Below are 17,473 nucleotides of genomic sequence, written 5' to 3' on the forward strand. Positions count from 1 at the left end.
TTATTATCAAAATCCATAAATATTTAAAATCTATTATATGATAATAATAAAATATGAAAACTAAATCTGTATAAGATATATTTTTTAAGAATTTTATTTGCCCTTTTCATAAAACTTTTTCTAATTATAACTTGCATTAATTACTTTTGACTAAAATATTTATATTTATTTATATTTTTAATTAATAACAATAAATGCAGTCAAAAAAATTAACTACAAATAAATAAAATAAACCTATATACATATAAAACTATGTGATAATAATTTATCGACTATTTGTTTATTCATGTCTCTGATTTCCTTCACATTCACTTTGCGTTGAAAGTGATGAATTTCATTATCCCGACATTTATCTGGTATACTATTTCATGTTTTTAATATCTCTGAGCTGTTTAACAAATTCAAACTGAATAGGATAAATCAATTTCAAATATATATTTTATCTTCAAATTTCAAATATGCTTATATTATGAATATGATATATCATCTCATGTTTTTAGTATTAACTAAACTCGTTTAATAGCTTACAACTAAATATCACAAACTGATTTATAATTTTTAAAATTTAAATATGTTTCTAATATATGATATATCGTTTTTTTTCCGGCTCAAATGATATAACATCTTATATTTTTAGTACCAATTGAATGATTCAACTTAATTTTGCATCTCTTCTTGTAATTCATTATTTTTAAGATCTTTAGTTTTAACTTGAACCTCAATATTTTTTTAATAAAAAATTATCAATAACTAAGAAGAATTTATTACGATACAGATTAGTTCCTCCGTCTCATTATAATACAAATTTAAGATATTTAGTTTTAGGTTGTTTTATATAAATTAAGAAAAAACAATAAATAAATGAAAAAAATAATAATTTTACAAAATTGACCTATTATTATTAATTTATTTTTTTTTATTTTTTAACCTATATCATTAATGTCATAACGAACATAAATGAAAAAAAGGTAATTAATATTATATTAAAAATTAAAATAACAATTATTTTTTAACAAAATTTTTCTTCAAGCATGACAATTATAATGAAATTGAGGCAGTATTTATATTAAATTTTTTAAAAAATGGGTTTTATATATGGTGCAGTAATGCATAAGATAATGTAAGAGAGCTAGATATTAGAACTGCAATTAATAAGGTTAAAATTAAAGAGCGGTGTTGTTGATGGGGAATAAAATGAAGAAGGACTATAGGGATTAGGGAAGCATTTATATTTATTTATGAATGAAAATGAAATGAGAACAGTAAAGCCGTTGGAAAATTAATCAATCATAGAGTTAGGTTTTGGTTTGGTTTGGCAGAAGAAAGTATAACGGAGAGAGGCTTGAGTTTGTTTGGTTTTTCTTGCTTCCTTTGGTGTCATTGCTATATAATACTAATACTCCTTCCATTCCCTTCCCACACAACATTGATTTCTGAGATTCAGATGATGGCGAGTGAGTCGCAAAACTGGGTGTTCATGGTCACTGCACAGACACCAACCAACATTGCCGTTATCAAGTATTGGGGGAAAAGAGACGAAACCCTCATCTTACCGGTTAACGACAGTATCAGTGTCACTCTCGATCCCAGCCACCTCTGCACCACCACCACTGCTGCCGTCAGTCCCGCTTTCCACCAAGATCGCATGTGGCTCAATGGAAAGGTATATTTTATTCTTCTCTTGAGTGGGAATTAAATCAACATTTTCATTCGGATCTATTGGAAATTGCTTCTTGTTACAAATGGAAGCCATATAATGTAAACAAGTAATGCAGAAGATTACGCTTCAAACGGATTTAGAGTGAATCTTGGATGAATTTCTTCATAAACACGTATATGAGAACAAAAGGAAGCAAATCAACGAAGATCAAATGAATTAAACTTTTTCATAATTTTTTTTTTTTTTTGCATAATCGAGGGAGATGGTTGATTTATTTTCTTCTTTCTTGAATGATTTGTTATTCTGCTTCTTTCTGTTTTTTGATTCATGGAATTTGGTTACGCTGGTTAGTGTAGGAGATTTCTCTTTCTGGGGGCAGGTTCCAGAGCTGTTTAAGGGAGATCCGTGCTCGTGCTTGTGATGTTGAGGATGAAACAAAGGGTATAAAGATCACAAAGGAGGATTGGGGCAAATTGCATGTACACATTGCTTCGTACAACAACTTCCCTACTGCAGCAGGACTGGCTTCATCAGCTGCCGGTTTTGCATGCCTTGGTAATACACATGTTAATCTTGAATTTTTGTTTGAGCTTTCTTTCATTCGGTAGATGGGACGACTGAGTGGGTTGCATTAGTGGCTACTACTGCCCAGGATTTGGGCAGTTTTCTATATTTTAAAATTATCAGTTTTCTGTACTTTGAACTTAATGTCCGGTTGCTTGGGTCAATCCGTCAAATCTGGTCGTGATTGGTTGCCTGCTTTAGCAGGTTGAATCAAACAGGGCATTGGTTATTCTAGAGCAAATATGGCAAGGTGGTGATAAATAAACTTGATAAGAAAACGAAATTGTTGTTGGTACTGATATGATATAATTTCATGTGGATACTGGACTCCATTAACAATTAGCTTGAATTGCAGTGTATGTCAGCCATAATTGAGGGACTAAAAAAGTGAATTAAAAAGTAGCTTATGAAAGTATGTTTTCCTGGACAAACAGGCTAATTTCATGAAGTATGTTTTATTCCTTAGGATTGAATTCATAGAGTCGTAGCCTTATTGTTCATTCAAGAAGTTTTTGAACATTGCTTCTAACATTATATTCTTTGGAGTTAACTGTAGATATTCAAATTTTAGTTTTGTTCACTCTACTGCAATCTCGATCTAGTTTCCATGCTTTCTTATTTGAAACTGCAAGGTTCTTGGTGCTTGTTAATTTTATATTGGGCGTAATATTAGTTACCACCTGTCTTGATGATTTTGTCTTCTATTTGCAGCTTATGCCCTTGGGAAGCTAATGAATGTCAAAGAAGATGAAAGCCAACTATCTGCTATCGCAAGGTCTTTATATTGGCTTTAATTTTGGGAGGTGTGATGGCTTCATTTGGACACTTTGAATTTTAATAACACGTTGGTAACACTTGTGAAAATTGTCATTATGCGCAGGCAAGGATCAGGTAGTGCTTGCCGCAGCTTATTTGGGGGATTTGTCAAGTGGATAATGGGAAAAGTAAGTTTATTTATTTCCTATTTTATATTTTGATACTGCACCATGTTGTCCGAGAATCCATTTGTAATTTCTATTTTTCTACATTTGTAGGAGGATAATGGCAGTGATAGTCTTGCAGTTCAACTTACTGATGAAAAGCACTGGGATGATCTTGTTATTGTTATTGCCGTGGTATGACACTTGGTCTTATTTAATTGAATGGATGAGTTTGCTATTGACTGACCTATAATACATTTCAATAAAAATGGTCTGCTGTGGTCATTTATGTATAGCCCATAGCTTGCGTTTTCCAGTTTCCTATTTCTTTCTTTCAAGTTTTTTTGTAATCAGTTCATTTTGTCTTTATTATTTGCTAAATATAACTAAACTTTGATTTGGACTTTTTCCACTAAAAGTGCTGTTGTTATGATTTCTCAGTTTGCCAACCTGATAATAATCGTATTAGCAATTGGAATATGTGCTTTCTTCAGATCATAGAACTCCATATGCTTGAAATCTGTTACTTGTTTTTATCCCATCAAAGAACTCTAGATTTTATATGTCCATATCATGTATGGTTAAGTTTTTGCAACATTGGTATAGCAATGTAAGTCAGGTGTTTGCATTTTATTTTATGGCTGTTTTTAGTATTTCCTAATTTTGTTATGGTCTGTCTAGTTTTTCATTATTCAATACTGCATACTAGTTTTAATGCTTCCTTATTATTTGATATCATATCATTTTTCTTTATATATTCAAGTTACCTGCATACATCTATAATTTAATCATAAAATATACTAAATTTAGTGATATTAAGGTAAAAGTTCAGCAGTTTGCTTCCTGCTGTGCTGAACTTTGAAGAGATGGCTTTAACTCTCACCATTGCCACATCATCAACTTCTTCCATGACTGCTCCTCCTCTTCTGTCTGTCATACATGGCATGACTCTCATTGCCATCTTGCTACTTATGCTTCCAATAATAGAGGGTTTAAGCCTTCAGTTGTAGAATGTGCTGATGGTTAAATAAGAGAGAGCTGTCTAAGCCATGCTATTTTTTTTTTTGTCAATGACATGTTTCTATTTCATATTGGCAGTGTGTATATGCTTTACTCTATCATCTCATATGCATACATTACTCAATTTTCCCATGTTGTTATCTATTTATAGGTTAGTTCACGGCAGAAGGAAACAAGTAGCACCACTGGAATGCGTGAGAGTGTTGAAACAAGTTTGCTTTTACAACACAGGGCAAAGGTACTTCATCCCTCCGTACAAGTTTTGCACCACCAACCATGTAGATTTTTTTATAGTTAGAATACAGACATTCCTTATTTAGGGGGTGTTTGGGTAGATCTTCAATGAAGTTGATTTGGATATATAAAAACGACTTGTGTGGCCCTCCCACAAGTTCTTATTAGCTTATTTCAATAAGTTTTGTGGAGAAGCTTAACAAATCAAGTTCTGTAACTTATTTCAATAAGCTTTCATAATTACACTTATGAATAAGCTCTTGTCGAGTAAGTGCTTAATTGAGTTAATTACCCAAATACACCCCTTTACCACTATATAAAGGGGATCCCCTTGTGTTTTTTTCCCTAGAATCTTGACATTATGAGCTTCTGATTACTAAAATCACAGAGAAAATTGTTATTCCAATACATTTTGTCCACACCAAGCTACGCTACTTACTATTGTTAAAAATGGAATTTATTTTCCCCTGTTTCTCTACCAATTTCAACATTTGAATGCAAACACTAGTTATTAATTATGAATGCATGAAAGTTTACTGGACTGTACACTGCTGTTCACTGCCTGTTATATAAATAAGTAAACAATGGTGATTTAGTTTTGACTATTTTTTATTTTGTTTATTTACTCATTTTGACTGCAATAGGAAATTGTGCCAAAGCGGATATTGCAAATGGAAGAAGCCATTAAAAATCGTGATTTTGCATCTTTTTCGCAATTGACCTGTGCTGATAGCAACCAGTTTCATGCAGTCTGCCTGGACACATGCCCCCCTATATTTTACATGAACGATACATCACACAGGTAGTTGTTGATAATTGCAAGAGTTGGCTATTACTATTATGTCTATGTGATTAGATCACAAGTCTGGCACAGCTCTTTTCTAATTTACTATTGATGGTGCATTTTCTCTTCAGAATAATCAGCATCGTTGAAAAGTGGAACCGTTCAGAAGAAGCTCCCCAGGTTTGAATTACTTAATTGGCCATATTATAGTGTCATATGTAGAACAGTTCATTCCAATGGTCAATATTTGTGAAGTTTATCTCAAATTAAAAGAAAATTAATTATTTTCAAGTTCAAACGTAGTGGACAAATCTTTTTGCTTTCTTTCATTTGGTCAAATTATAATCATATGATCATATCATATATATACTTTGGAAAAAATATATCCACAAGCTTCATAAAACAGTTGAATGATTTGAGAACTGTTATTATTATTATTTGGGGATTGATTTGACCTATTCTCTTTGTTCTCCAAATTTTGTGAAGCATTTTCCACTTCACTACTATTCCATAACTGAGTTTCCTGTGTCATTATGCCATGCCCCTGCACCACATCAAACTTTCGTATAACCCCCATTTGAATAATGTGTATATATACATCTTTTTTAGTTGTGATAATTACACGGGCTCATGTAAACAAACAAATGTGTATAAATCTCTATATTTCTATTTAAATATTTAATAATTTTGACTTGCAGGTAGCTTATACATTTGATGCGGGGCCAAATGCTGTTCTAATTGCACGCAACAGGAAAGCTGCTACCTCTTTGATTCAGAGGCTGCTTTACTACTTCCCTCCAAATTCAGATGACCTCAGCAGGTTCTAAGTTTTGCAAGTTGCATGCATACTATTCTTAGATTTTTGTCAATCTTTTGAATTTCTTAGTTACCTGCAATACACACTTCCTTCAGTTACATTATTGGGGACAAGTCAATTGCAAAAGATGCTGGGATCAATGGAATACAGGATGTAGAAGCTTTGCCGCCACCTCCAGAAATTAAAGATAATATTCCATCACAAAAATACAAGGGGGATGTCAGTTACTTCATATGTACCAGACCTGGAAGGGGACCTGTTTTGCTTTCTGATAGCATTCAAGCACTTCTGAACGATGAAACTGGGCTTCCCAAGTAAGTTCATGGGAAACATTCTGGTGGTTGATCTATTCTTCGTTGGGCTTCACTAGCAGGCTTTTTGAGCCCAAAATATTTTGACTAGAGGACCCTTTCAAGGAAGCACATGCTACTCGTGGCATGATGATTCGTTACTCCTAGTTCGCAGTATGTGTTTGTTTAGGTATCTGTAATTTTTGTTTCAGATCTAGTTGGGCTATTTTGTTGGAGAAAAATAAGTCTCGCTCCTTTTTTTGAATTGAGCAAAATACCTTCAATTCATTTGAGCTTGCGAGTTAAACTTGTCAGTTTTTATCTGAACAATTCTCCCTACTTTGCTATATTTTGATCAAGTGTTCCATTTTATTCCATCGTACTTGGCTTAAAAAGATGCTCATTCACCTTATGGACCCTCAACCGTAACATTTTGTTCAAACCTACATGCATGTAATGTAACCAAGTAGCCAAGCAGAACCCCTGTTATGCAGAAGTACATGCATTTCAACATTGAAACTCGATGTCAATGCTATAACTCGCCAAGTAAGCACTAGAGCAAAATGGAAGGGGAAAGCACCGCACTGGTTTGATAAGCTACCCATGGTTAAGTAACCAGAAGCATTACTTGGTTCAGTTGGTTGAGACATTAAATGTGAAGAGCCCTTTTTATCAATCCTAACACGTTGATGTCTAGCTACATATTGCTTATTTTTGCATGACAGAAAACATGCCATCTGTCCCGTTATCTATTTTTCCTCTCACAAGCAGCAGCGCAAAACTTACATCAACAGCTTCACGTGAACGTTGTCTGTGCCTAGATGATGTAAACAATTGAAAGGCATCATATATGATAATAAAAACCATGTACCAAAATAACAACCATGAACTGTGTAACCTGTCTTGGAAATGGTTGGATGTCAATCTCCATTGATTATAAGTCTTTTCCTCCAATCACTAGGTCGAAATGTGGTTCTAAACGGGTAAAGCGCTTGCAAAAGGGGTTTGGAGAAGTTAGCATATATTTGTTAATAAATGTCTATTTTAACAATCATATTCCCATCAATGGACCGTAAGGATTTGGATCTATACTAATAGATGTCTAACATATTAGATTAGACAAAAAAAAGTGTAATAAGCCTCAATAATTAAGTGAATTACCCTTGATTTATTTTGACTTCCTTTTGTATGAATGATCATTAACCTGATTATATAAAAAAATTCAAATAATATCAATTAGTGGCAACAAGTTTAAGATTTCTCCTTAAATCGTTTTCCACTACTACTTCAATGTATCAATCTATTAAGCAAAAGCAAATGCTGTCCATATCAGTCAAATATACTACTTGCTCTATGTTCTAAAGATCAATCTACTCATTAGAGAAGTATAAAGGTACGCGGCATTTGTAGTAAGAAAGAAGAAAAGTGCTACAGATATCAATTACCACAGTCTAGGGCAATGTCAACAAGTGAAAGTAACATATTTCCATGGTCCACACCACCGGAAGTCATGCCATGATGAAACACTTTTTTTCAACATAAGGCCCTTCTAAATTACAAAGGCCTTCCCTCCATTGGGACCATTCACATTATGCTCTCACCTTGTGCTTCCATGGCAAAACCAAAGCTTCACTTGCTGTCCTTTCTCTTCTGCAGCATCTTGCTAAGCTTCTTCCACTGCACATTTTCACTGATCAACCCAGAGGATGAGCCCAGCTGGACTGACATGGAAACTGAAGACATTAACATTGTAAGAACCCGGAGAGATACTTGGAAAAAATGTGACTACTCTGTTGGAAAATGGGTTTTTGATCAATCTTACCCTCTCTATGATTCCAATTGTCCCTATCTCAGCACTGCAGTTGCTTGTCAAAAGAATGGAAGGCCAGATTCTGACTATGAGAAGTGGAAGTGGAAGCCATTTGGTTGTTCCATCCCAAGGTGTTTATATTATCTAAACTTGGACAATTGTTCACATCGCCACCATATTATTATTATTATTATTATTATTACTTTTATATGCATGCATGAAGAATATATTTTTTTTCCTCTTTATTTGCTATTGTAATCTCGAAAATAGAATTACTAAAGCTCAAAATTCAGTTGGAAAATAGGCGTTTACTTGCAACTAGAGAGCTTAGGAGGTTATTAGTTAGTAAATCAATTCCACTCTTGGCCAAAGTTACATATAAATTTGGCTTTTTTATGACACCTACAGGTTTGATGCACTGGGATTTCTAAGTAAAATGAGAAGAAAGAGAATAATGCTGGTGGGTGATTCCATAATGAGAAACCAATGGGAATCTCTTGTTTGCTTGGTTCAAGGAGTTATTCCAACTGATAGAAAATGGGTGACCTATAATGGTCCTGCAATGGCTTTCCATGCTATGGTATGGCATCAATCAATTAATCAAAGCTTATTCTTCTTTTCCTTTTGAAAATGACTGACACCATATAATTCACTTACAGGATTTTGAGACATCAATTGAGTTCTTCTGGGCACCATTGTTGGTAGAACTGAAGAAAGGGGCTGACAATAAGAGAATTCTACATCTGGATTTGATTGAAGAAAATGCAAGGTATTGGAAAGGAGTTGATGTTCTTGTATTTGATTCAGCCCATTGGTGGACTCACTCTGGCCAAACACGCTCGTAAGAAAGCTTTCTCATTCTCTAGTCTTCCCCTTGAATGTAGTATCTTTTTCTCTTCTCTCCATAATTTAATTCTCAGTAAATAATGACATTTCTAATTTTCTATAGTCTAAAGTCCTCATCAGATAAGAATGCACCAAAGGGTACCAAACCTTTTTGCTATTTTCACATCCTAATGGATTCAGTCTTGATTAATATCAGGTGGGATTATTACATGGAGGGAAATAGTATCATCACAAACATGAATCCTATGGTTGCTTATCAGAAAGGACTCAGTACATGGGCAAGGTGGGTGGATCTTAATTTGGACTCTAGAAGAACCCGAATCATTTTCCGAAGCATGTCACCTAGGCATAACAGGTACAATATATTTTTATTGCCTAATTAAACTAAACTGTTGGATTTGGTTACTCTAAAACAAACAAAAAAGTCAAGTGCATAATCTCAGTTGTTGGTGAGAAAATCGACCGTTGCTATTCTAATACATGCATGATTTGTGATGCATGTGTGTATAATATCAGCCATGATTTTCACATTAACAATTGAAATTACTTTATTCTCTAAAGTGAATTGCTCACTTTAGATCTGGATACATCAATTTTTTGCTACACTCAGCTCCTCTTGTTTCATATTTTTATATGTAGGCTAAATGGTTGGAAATGCTATAAGCAGAGGCAGCCATTACAATTTTTCAGCCACATACACGTTCCTGAACCACTGGTAGTGCTAAAAGGAGTGCTAAAGAGAATGAGATTTCCAGTATATCTGCAAGACATTACAACAATGACTGCTTTCCGAAGAGATGGACATCCTTCAGTGTATAACAAGGCAATGAGTGAAGAGAGGCAGAAAGCAGGCACAGGTCTTTCCTCTGATTGCAGCCATTGGTGCCTCCCTGGGGTGCCAGACATTTGGAATGAGATGCTCAGTTCATTTATCTAACTATGACATTAATAGAATGTCTATGCAAAATGTATGAAGTGTTAAACAACTCATCTAGATCAGGGTTTGTTTTTATCATCTAGAGAGCCTCCAAGAACCAGGTTGTTTGAGTGTTTTTTATTATCAATGTTATCTGATCAATAACACTATGCTTGGATTTGTCATTCTGATTTTCACAAGCAGCCAAATCACCTTTTGTTTGTAATTTTAAGTAAAGATTACTGAAATGTAAAATGCATAAATGTGTTATGTATTAGTAATGAGTATGTTAATGTAAAACCACCCCACCTTAGAAACCAAACAACCTTAAGATTTAAGAACAGGTAGCATTTTTGAGCTGGCTTCTAAGGTTGGTTCAAAGGTAGAGATCCTTAGGGAGACCTCCATGACTTCTACCTATTACCTCCTAAGCACTTTTGCTCCATTGAAACAAAAAAAAAGGTTGAGATTTTAAACTTATTCAAAAAAACAGTTTATTAAATGTAAACAAAGGGGGAGAAAACTTGAAATAAAATATTAGAAAATAAGTGGATAATTTCCTTTAAGTTTATTTTGCCAAAAAGAGTGTGTTTAGTTTATTCACCCTTCTCCTTTTGAAGAGGTTTGACACCTATAATCCTATAGTCATGGCTTGTTTGGTTCTCCAATACAAAAGGCGTGACACCTAAATACACATGAGAAAGCAAATTAAAATGCCAGTCAAAAAGGTGAAACAACCAAACAGGGGAAGGGGAATCATTAACAAATTAGCTTTTGGAGCAGTTACAGACTCTTTAAAATGATGCTGCTGGATTAAAGCACCCTGGCAGAAGCAAAGCGTAGAAGAATGGAAAAGTAAAGAGTAAAGACACAAATAGGAAACATGCCCACAACCACTCCTTTGATTTTTAGCTTTTGTGCCAAACGTGTATAATTGAACCAAATGTCAATGACTGCATTGACTTTAGAATATGTTCAGAAGACAAAAGCAAGAAGTTGGAAATAAAGTTCTAATCAGTTCAAACTCCTCTTAAGCTCCTTCCTTAACTGAAGGGAAGTGAAATTTTAAAATGGAATAACTTCTATACTAAATAACTCTAGCTCTAAAATCAGCCCTTTAAGTAAGAAAGGCTGAATTATTAAAAAATAATTATTAACTACAAATCAATCCAATAGCTTTCTATTGATGGGGGTATTTTCAACTAATCATCAGCAACATTCTGCAATAATAGGTATCATGTTAAATTTTCCACTGTCTCCATAAACAGAAAATGCATTTTAACTAGGAGAAAACCTCTTCTTCAACTTGGAAAGCTCCTTAGAACTCAGTCCAAAAGCCTTCTCCAAAAGCTCCTCCTTTATGTCAGAACCAAAAACTGCATTAGGAATCCTCATCAGGCCAGGATTTTGGCTGTCAAAACTGCCCAAAATGGTAGCAGGCCTATCTCCAACATTCATCTGAAAGTGCACTAGGCCTCTTGGGAACACCATGACCTCTCCTTTCTCCAATACTTTGGCAAAAACCTTGTTGTTGGTGTCCACAAATCCTGAATAAATTTTTCCTTCCAGCACAAAAGCAACCTCTGTTGCTCTTGGATGGAAGTGTGGCACATTGACGCCGCCAACACCAAAATCTGCTCGCACAAATGACACACCAAGAGTGTTCAAACCCGGAAAGACATTCGAATTCACTGCCATAGAAGAGAATCCAGTTTGCTTGAAGTTCCCAGGAGACTTTATGCCAGAATAGGTGAAATCTTCCACTGTTGCTGTAGATGAGTTCTTGCAACTGAAGCTATTGTCTGGTGATTTGGCTATGCAAAAGTCCATTACTGGATCAGGATCAGAAGCCAAAGCAGCAATGATGAAAAGCAAAACAACTAATAGAACTGCTACTTTGTTGATCATTGTTTCGGAATGAAATTTAACTATCTTTTGCAATATCAATATATGGAAGGTGGTATCCAAAAGAATTGGTGAGTTGTTTTGGCTTAAGTTATCTACACACTGGTGGCTAAAATTATTGAGTTGGGGTGAATCAAGTGGGTTGAGGAGTCACAATTGAAGATTTTTCTTCTCAATTTGTCTCATCAATTATTGAGCACTACATCAATTTATAAGGGTTTATATTTTCTTCGGCAACTTTGCTTTGGAAAAAAGAGAGGATACTTTAATTAGTTGGATCATTTAATGACAGCATTAGCCAACTCATTCTTTTCCTTTATTCATTGCATTTTATCTGTCTTATAAGCTAAAGAATTGGTCATAGTGAGTTTTTCCCCCACTGGTCCGATTATTCCTTAAAGAACACCTATCGTAGAGAGTGAACCCTACCCAACCCACTAATTTGATAAGGTAATAAAAAAAAAACTCTTCAATGCTAAAATGTTTGAAATTGAGGGAAAATCATATTAAATTGGAAACATTTGAGAGAATCTACAACGGCTACAGAGATTAGGTACTGACACTTAGTGGAATCCACCAAGCTTTGCATGCATCCCATGTGATTAGGGCTAAAACCAGAAGGCTAATATTTATTACAAAAAAAAAAACGGGGATCACCATCTCAGATTATATTTATTAGAAGTTCTTAAAAAGAACGTGTTTAATGAATAAAATTTCATATTTCTTTCATTAAAAAATATGTTTTTTGGTATTTTTATAAAAAAGAAAATGTTTTAACAAATTTATAACGATCATACAAGTTCATTTGAAAAAACAAAAACATGAAAAGAAGTTATGCAGAACAAACTAAACAATAACTTCTAATAAAAACTGTATTTTATAAAATAACCTCTTTAATAACTTTTACGTATTTGAAAATTGTTTAGTCCGAAAATTTGCTTAAGTTTTACCAAAATCTCTATATATAAAGTTCAATTTCTAATTAATGTAAAAAAAAGAAAAAAATTTAATTCGAAAGTTGTCATATTCAATTAAAATTGAGTAAATTCTTGAACATATACAACTTAAATTTTTTAAAAAAAAGCATGGGATAGAAAATGATTTCTCTTTTAAAACTATCGAAGTAAACAGAGCACTTGTAAACCAAATTAATTCTAAACAAGAATTTTTATCGTAAAACAAGCTTAAAAGTTATTTTATATTTGTCAATAACTTCTCAAGCATAACATTGAAAGAACAAAAAAAAAGACGACCTTACTAAAACCAAGCCACATAATTTTTACACAAAAATATCTTGGTAGAACCTAAGCTTTTTTCCAGAACAAACCACATCTTGTCTTTAGTTTTTTTAAAATGCAATACCTGAATTTATTAGGATAATTAATTTCATATCAAGAACCTTGGACAGTTGGACCAAACTGCTCCATAAAACATGAACTTATTTTCACTTGAACCAAAACGTAAAAAATTGTAAGCATTGAACAATTCCTCGGCAAAACGTCAAAGACAATGCTTCTAGTTGTAAAACATTGATATTATTCTTACACCTGAATTTGACACTTGGAATACACTTAATTATTAACAAGTATTGGTTATTAACATTATATTTTCTTGTTTAGGAAAAAAATTGTTAGTTTATTAACCAAAAATATTATTAACAATAATAAATTCGTGAACAGCCAAGCATAACCGAGGTATAAAAGTTCAAAGCATAGAAGCATAGAAGAAACCTTCTTCTCCATTACCAAAGCACTCTTTATCCACTTATTGAGATGACCGAACCAAATTGTGGTGAGTGTTAAGCATGAATATTAAGTATTTCTCTTTTAGATACCCTCAATTTTATCGAATGATAAAATCAAAATAAGAGTGACCATTACACTAGAAAAATGGTAACCAAACAAAAACAGCTACTGCCACTAACAACCAAATGCAAATAAGAGAAAACACCCTCCTTTTAAGTAAACCAATTATCATTTTCGCTTTATAATGCTTTTGAAATTTTTGTTCTTTTTTCACTATCACAATTTAACTTACGTATATTGTCAATTTTTACTAAAGAATTAAAATTGAGAAACATTACTGGTTCAAAGAATACGTAAAGCTGATTGACTTCAAAAGTATTGAATTTTCTGCCCGCACACATTTTCTCCTCAGCAATGAACATGCCAAAACCTCGTCAGTTGTTGTTGCCTAATATACATAATCGCAGAACCTAAAGATCATAACAACGAGTCAGCAACATTCTTGGTCTTTTCCCGTACCATTGTCTTGACAAACAGCTCCCCAGCCCTGTACGAAGATCTCACCTGCAAAACACAGAGGGCAGTAACAATCCATAAGTTTAATGATATGATGATCAGATAATTAAGCAACTTATCAACTGAAGTTGGCCTATTGTGGACGCCAGTTAAAAGCACAAAATGATAACACACATATGTCAAGTACTACCGTAAGAAAGGTAAAATCAAATTCTAATGCATTTGCAAAGAGCTTACCAGTGGACCACTAGCTACGTAACGAAAACCAATAGATTCCCCATATTCTTTCCAGAAATCAAACTTCTCAGGAGTAACATACTCTTTGACAGTTAAGTGCAAGGGAGTTGGCTGCAACAATAAAATCTTTCGAATTAACAATAAGCCACAAGTAAACGATCAATAATAAAGACCTGCAAGGTCTATTATGACTATTATCAGCTGAGCAAACCATACTGTAACCTCGTATAGATTCAATAAAACATGTTATCACAACTTTAAATTATGAGATCAAATGAAAGATTAGCACCATCTGTAAGCATGATGGATGGGATTTTGAGATTTGGTTTCTAATCTACGAGAAGCAGGTCTGGAAACCATTAAAGTATTTGTGACATTAACAAACCTGCAAATATTGACCAAGTGTCAGAATATCAACGTCGATGGCCCTTAAATCAGCCATTGCTTCCTTCACCTCATCATCAGATTCTCCAAGGCCCAGCATTATAGAAGTTTTTGTTATCATACCCTCCTTGCTATGTTTTGCATGTTTTAGAACTGACAAGCTTTGCTCATACCTGTAACAATGCAAAATAAAAGAAATAAATATATTTATACATTCGTTATATATATTTCCAGTAAAACAACTATTCCTCAATTCTCATTAAGGACATTATATATATATATTAGCTTTTATTTTACTTTTGAAGAAGCAATGGTTTATGGTTGATATTACAAAGCAGTTGGATCAACAATGCAGCTTACCCCGCCCTAGGATCTCTAACAATTCTTTGGAGGCGTTTGACTGTCTCAATGTTGTGAGCAAAGACATCTAAACCTGAGTGAACCAGAGTTTCTACAGCCTTCAGGTCACCCCGAAAATCAGAAGTTAAACACTCAACCATGATCTCGGGTTTGAGATTCTGCAAAGCAATTATAAAGACAAATTAGCATGTATTAGCAATTTGTATTGTATATCTTGTAAAATGCATTATAAACAACATTTTAATATAACAAAAGCACCTTCATAGCTTTGACAGTCTGAGCAAAATGGCCACTTCCTCCATCAGGCAGATCATCACGATCCACACTTGTTAAGACAATATAATCCACGCTGCAAAAAAGGTAGCTTGTAATTAACAGGGAATGAGATCTAATAAAGTTTTAGCAGCACAAAATATATGCCCATGATCAATCTAGGCATTGTAACTTGTAGAAATTAGCTCATGATCCATCAGGAGATCATTCTGTTTTGTATCAATCATAAACTGAGCTTTAGCTCTGTGAAATGGGGAACCCTGGGAGTAGAGATCTATCTCCTTTGTTCTGTTCTTTTGAAATCTAGAATACAATCTTTCTTTTCTTTTACCTATTTTCTAATCCTGGTTCCTAAGAAAAGATACATGTGAATTTGATAATCTTTAACAAACTAGAAAAGATTGCATAAAATTATTTAGAGTAATGTATATCACATGCATCCTGAAAGAAGGTAACGACCATCAAGATGATTGCTTAATTACCTATCTGATTATTATGATAATGATTACTTAAATACCTATCTGATTATCACCAAGCAAATTTTGTGTATATTTGTGTTAGCAAGAAAATAACTCCCTGAACTTTCAGATAAGAACTCATTGGGGCCTAAGGTGTGGCTGCAATTTGAAAGGTACAACATCTTGGCACTATCTAAGATTACCCGCGCATATTTTTTACTTTTTACATTGAATGAAATAAAGATCAGAACAACAAAATTTAAAGAGTAACTATCCAAGTAAAGTTTCAAACCACCTTTGCATGACATCATGTGATCTGCACTAATTCCCTAAAGAAATCATTGGCTATGCTCGAAAGAGACGCCACAGGTACAATCTTACTCCATAAATGATCTAAGGATCTCTATAAACTAAGCGAATGCACCAGCCATAGACTCTCTTTAGATAAACTTTTCTATAAACACTTATAGCGGAAAAATGAAATAATTTCTCCCACAAGTTAAAGTCAACCTATACACTTCAACTTTTATACCAAAAGTTGAGGCGTATAAGTTGATTTTAATTTATGAAAGAAGTTTGATAGAAATTAATCCAAATAGATCTAAGAACAAAAAACACACTACCATACACAATAAATAGCAGAAAGCACACACACAGAGATACACTCACTCACCCCCAACTTGCAATTGCCTTGGCAGTATTTTCCGGTTCCATAGGATCAGCAGGTGGAGGGTTTCTGCTGGTCTTCACAGCACAAAACCTACACCCACGTGTGCAAGTATCCCCAAGAAGCATGATTGTCGCAGTTGCAATGCCATCTCCACCTCCATTCCAACACTGTCCACACACACACACACACATAACAATCCAAAGCTCAACAACAAATAACAATACAAGGGAGAAGGGAAGAGGGAAAAGGTCACGGGTGCGATTCCTTCCCTTAACAAAACTAACATTCTAACAAACTAACATAACTAACATTTGCGAATAAAAAAAAAAAAAAAACGAGAGCGAGTGTAAAAGAATTTAGAAAGGAAAAAAAAAAAAAAATGGAACCTCTCCTATGTTGGGGCACTGTGCCTCCTCGCAGACAGTGTTGAGCTTCAAATGGGACAAGGATTCCTTAATCTCTTGGAACCTTTCGCCCTGAGGAGCTTTCTGCCTCAGCCACTCTGGCTTCTTCGCGTTTGGGTCTCTACCCGTGTGTGGGCCCAGCCCACCAGGGTAAGGCCCAACAACCTTCTGCTCCACCGACACCGACGACGCGTCGCATCGAATTCTCCAACTAGGAGGAGCGAAACGGTGACGTTTTGGAGATGGGGTTGAGAAGGTGATGGAAGGAGGGGTGTAAAGAGATTGACGAATCATTTTAGCGTGAATGAATGGGAATGTCAAACAAAGTGTTGGGTTTGGAGATTCTCTTCTCTTCTCATTCAATAAAATCTGGGGCAGTAGTTGTAGTTGCAGCAGTAGCCATTGGTTTCTCCGTCAAGAAATTCAAAGTTAATGTGATTTTTGGAGATTGGTTCGGTTTATATATAATAATCAAAGTCAGTGAAAATAGTTGAACAAAACAATGGAAAATAAGAACCAGAACAGAACAGATGAAACCCTGCCTCCAAAGACACTCAGGGAAACAAGTCATTGATTTTATTCTTCCTTTTCTAAATTGTTTTACAGAGTTATTTTATGCTAACTAAAATATATTCGAATGTCAGTGATTGTTTTGATAAA

The 17,473-nt window shown here is 34.3% G+C and overlaps 4 protein-coding genes across 4 annotated transcripts; 2 read left to right on the plus strand and 2 right to left on the minus strand.

Annotated features, from left to right (window-relative positions):
* Positions 1-1,127: 1,127 nt before the first annotated feature.
* LOC100800990 (diphosphomevalonate decarboxylase MVD2, peroxisomal) lies at positions 1,128-6,666 on the plus strand. Its single transcript, XM_003555822.2, has 10 exons — positions 1,128-1,663; positions 2,017-2,215; positions 2,936-2,999; positions 3,105-3,168; positions 3,259-3,339; positions 4,316-4,402; positions 5,043-5,200; positions 5,314-5,362; positions 5,881-6,002; positions 6,095-6,666. Exons 1-10 carry the CDS (start codon positions 1,445-1,447, stop codon positions 6,315-6,317), a joined length of 1,266 nt encoding a protein of 421 aa, XP_003555870.1. The 5' UTR covers positions 1,128-1,444; the 3' UTR covers positions 6,318-6,666.
* Positions 6,667-7,711: 1,045 nt separating this feature from the next.
* Positions 7,712-10,046, plus strand: LOC100803650 (protein trichome birefringence-like 36). Its single transcript, XM_003555827.5, has 5 exons — positions 7,712-8,230; positions 8,508-8,679; positions 8,759-8,940; positions 9,142-9,300; positions 9,585-10,046. The coding sequence occupies exons 1-5, from the start codon at positions 7,881-7,883 to the stop codon at positions 9,880-9,882; spliced, it is 1,161 nt and encodes a 386-aa protein (XP_003555875.1). The 5' UTR covers positions 7,712-7,880; the 3' UTR covers positions 9,883-10,046.
* On the minus strand, positions 9,754-11,769 carry LOC100803113 (germin-like protein subfamily 3 member 2-like). Its single transcript, NM_001252918.1, has 2 exons — positions 11,156-11,769; positions 9,754-9,835 (listed from the first exon to the last, which is right to left on the minus strand). Exons 1-2 carry the CDS (start codon positions 11,767-11,769, stop codon positions 9,754-9,756), a joined length of 696 nt encoding a protein of 231 aa, NP_001239847.1.
* Positions 11,770-13,721: 1,952 nt separating this feature from the next.
* LOC100802588 (lipoyl synthase, chloroplastic) lies at positions 13,722-17,401 on the minus strand. Its single transcript, XM_003555825.5, has 7 exons — positions 16,796-17,401; positions 16,413-16,576; positions 15,267-15,357; positions 15,009-15,166; positions 14,650-14,821; positions 14,265-14,375; positions 13,722-14,075 (listed from the first exon to the last, which is right to left on the minus strand). Exons 1-7 carry the CDS (start codon positions 17,105-17,107, stop codon positions 13,989-13,991), a joined length of 1,095 nt encoding a protein of 364 aa, XP_003555873.1. The 5' UTR covers positions 17,108-17,401; the 3' UTR covers positions 13,722-13,988.
* Positions 17,402-17,473: the final 72 nt, after the last annotated feature.

This window comes from Glycine max, chromosome 20 (assembly GCF_000004515.6).
Source record: "Glycine max cultivar Williams 82 chromosome 20, Glycine_max_v4.0, whole genome shotgun sequence".
Classification (NCBI taxonomy): domain Eukaryota; kingdom Viridiplantae; phylum Streptophyta; class Magnoliopsida; order Fabales; family Fabaceae; genus Glycine; species Glycine max.

What these genes read in the sequence shown, in the direction of transcription:
- LOC100800990 (XM_003555822.2), top strand. Translation starts at nt 1,445, where the DNA reads ATGATGGCGAGTGAGTCGCAAAACTGGGTGTTCATGGTCACTGCACAG. An exon ending in TGCCGGTTTTGCATGCCTTG is followed by an intron (nt 2,216 to 2,935) that starts GTAATACACATG and finishes TTCTATTTGCAG; the next exon opens with CTTATGCCCTTGGGAAGCTA. An exon ending in TTGTTATTGTTATTGCCGTG is followed by an intron (nt 3,340 to 4,315) that starts GTATGACACTTG and finishes ATCTATTTATAG; the next exon opens with GTTAGTTCACGGCAGAAGGA.
- LOC100803650 (XM_003555827.5), top strand. Translation starts at nt 7,881, where the DNA reads ATGCTCTCACCTTGTGCTTCCATGGCAAAACCAAAGCTTCACTTGCTG. An exon ending in CAATGGCTTTCCATGCTATG is followed by an intron (nt 8,680 to 8,758) that starts GTATGGCATCAA and finishes ATTCACTTACAG; the next exon opens with GATTTTGAGACATCAATTGA. An exon ending in ATGTCACCTAGGCATAACAG is followed by an intron (nt 9,301 to 9,584) that starts GTACAATATATT and finishes TTTTATATGTAG; the next exon opens with GCTAAATGGTTGGAAATGCT.
- LOC100803113 (NM_001252918.1), bottom strand. Translation starts at nt 11,769, where the DNA reads ATGATCAACAAAGTAGCAGTTCTATTAGTTGTTTTGCTTTTCATCATT. An exon ending in CTTTCCAAGTTGAAGAAGAG is followed by an intron (nt 9,836 to 11,155) that starts GTTTTCTCCTAG and finishes CTGGCACCCCAG; the next exon opens with GGAGGCACCAATGGCTGCAA.
- LOC100802588 (XM_003555825.5), bottom strand. Translation starts at nt 17,107, where the DNA reads ATGATTCGTCAATCTCTTTACACCCCTCCTTCCATCACCTTCTCAACC. An exon ending in CACTTGGTCAATATTTGCAG is followed by an intron (nt 14,376 to 14,649) that starts GTTTGTTAATGT and finishes TTATTGTTGCAG; the next exon opens with CCAACTCCCTTGCACTTAAC. An exon ending in ACGTAGCTAGTGGTCCACTG is followed by an intron (nt 14,076 to 14,264) that starts GTAAGCTCTTTG and finishes TGTGTTTTGCAG; the next exon opens with GTGAGATCTTCGTACAGGGC.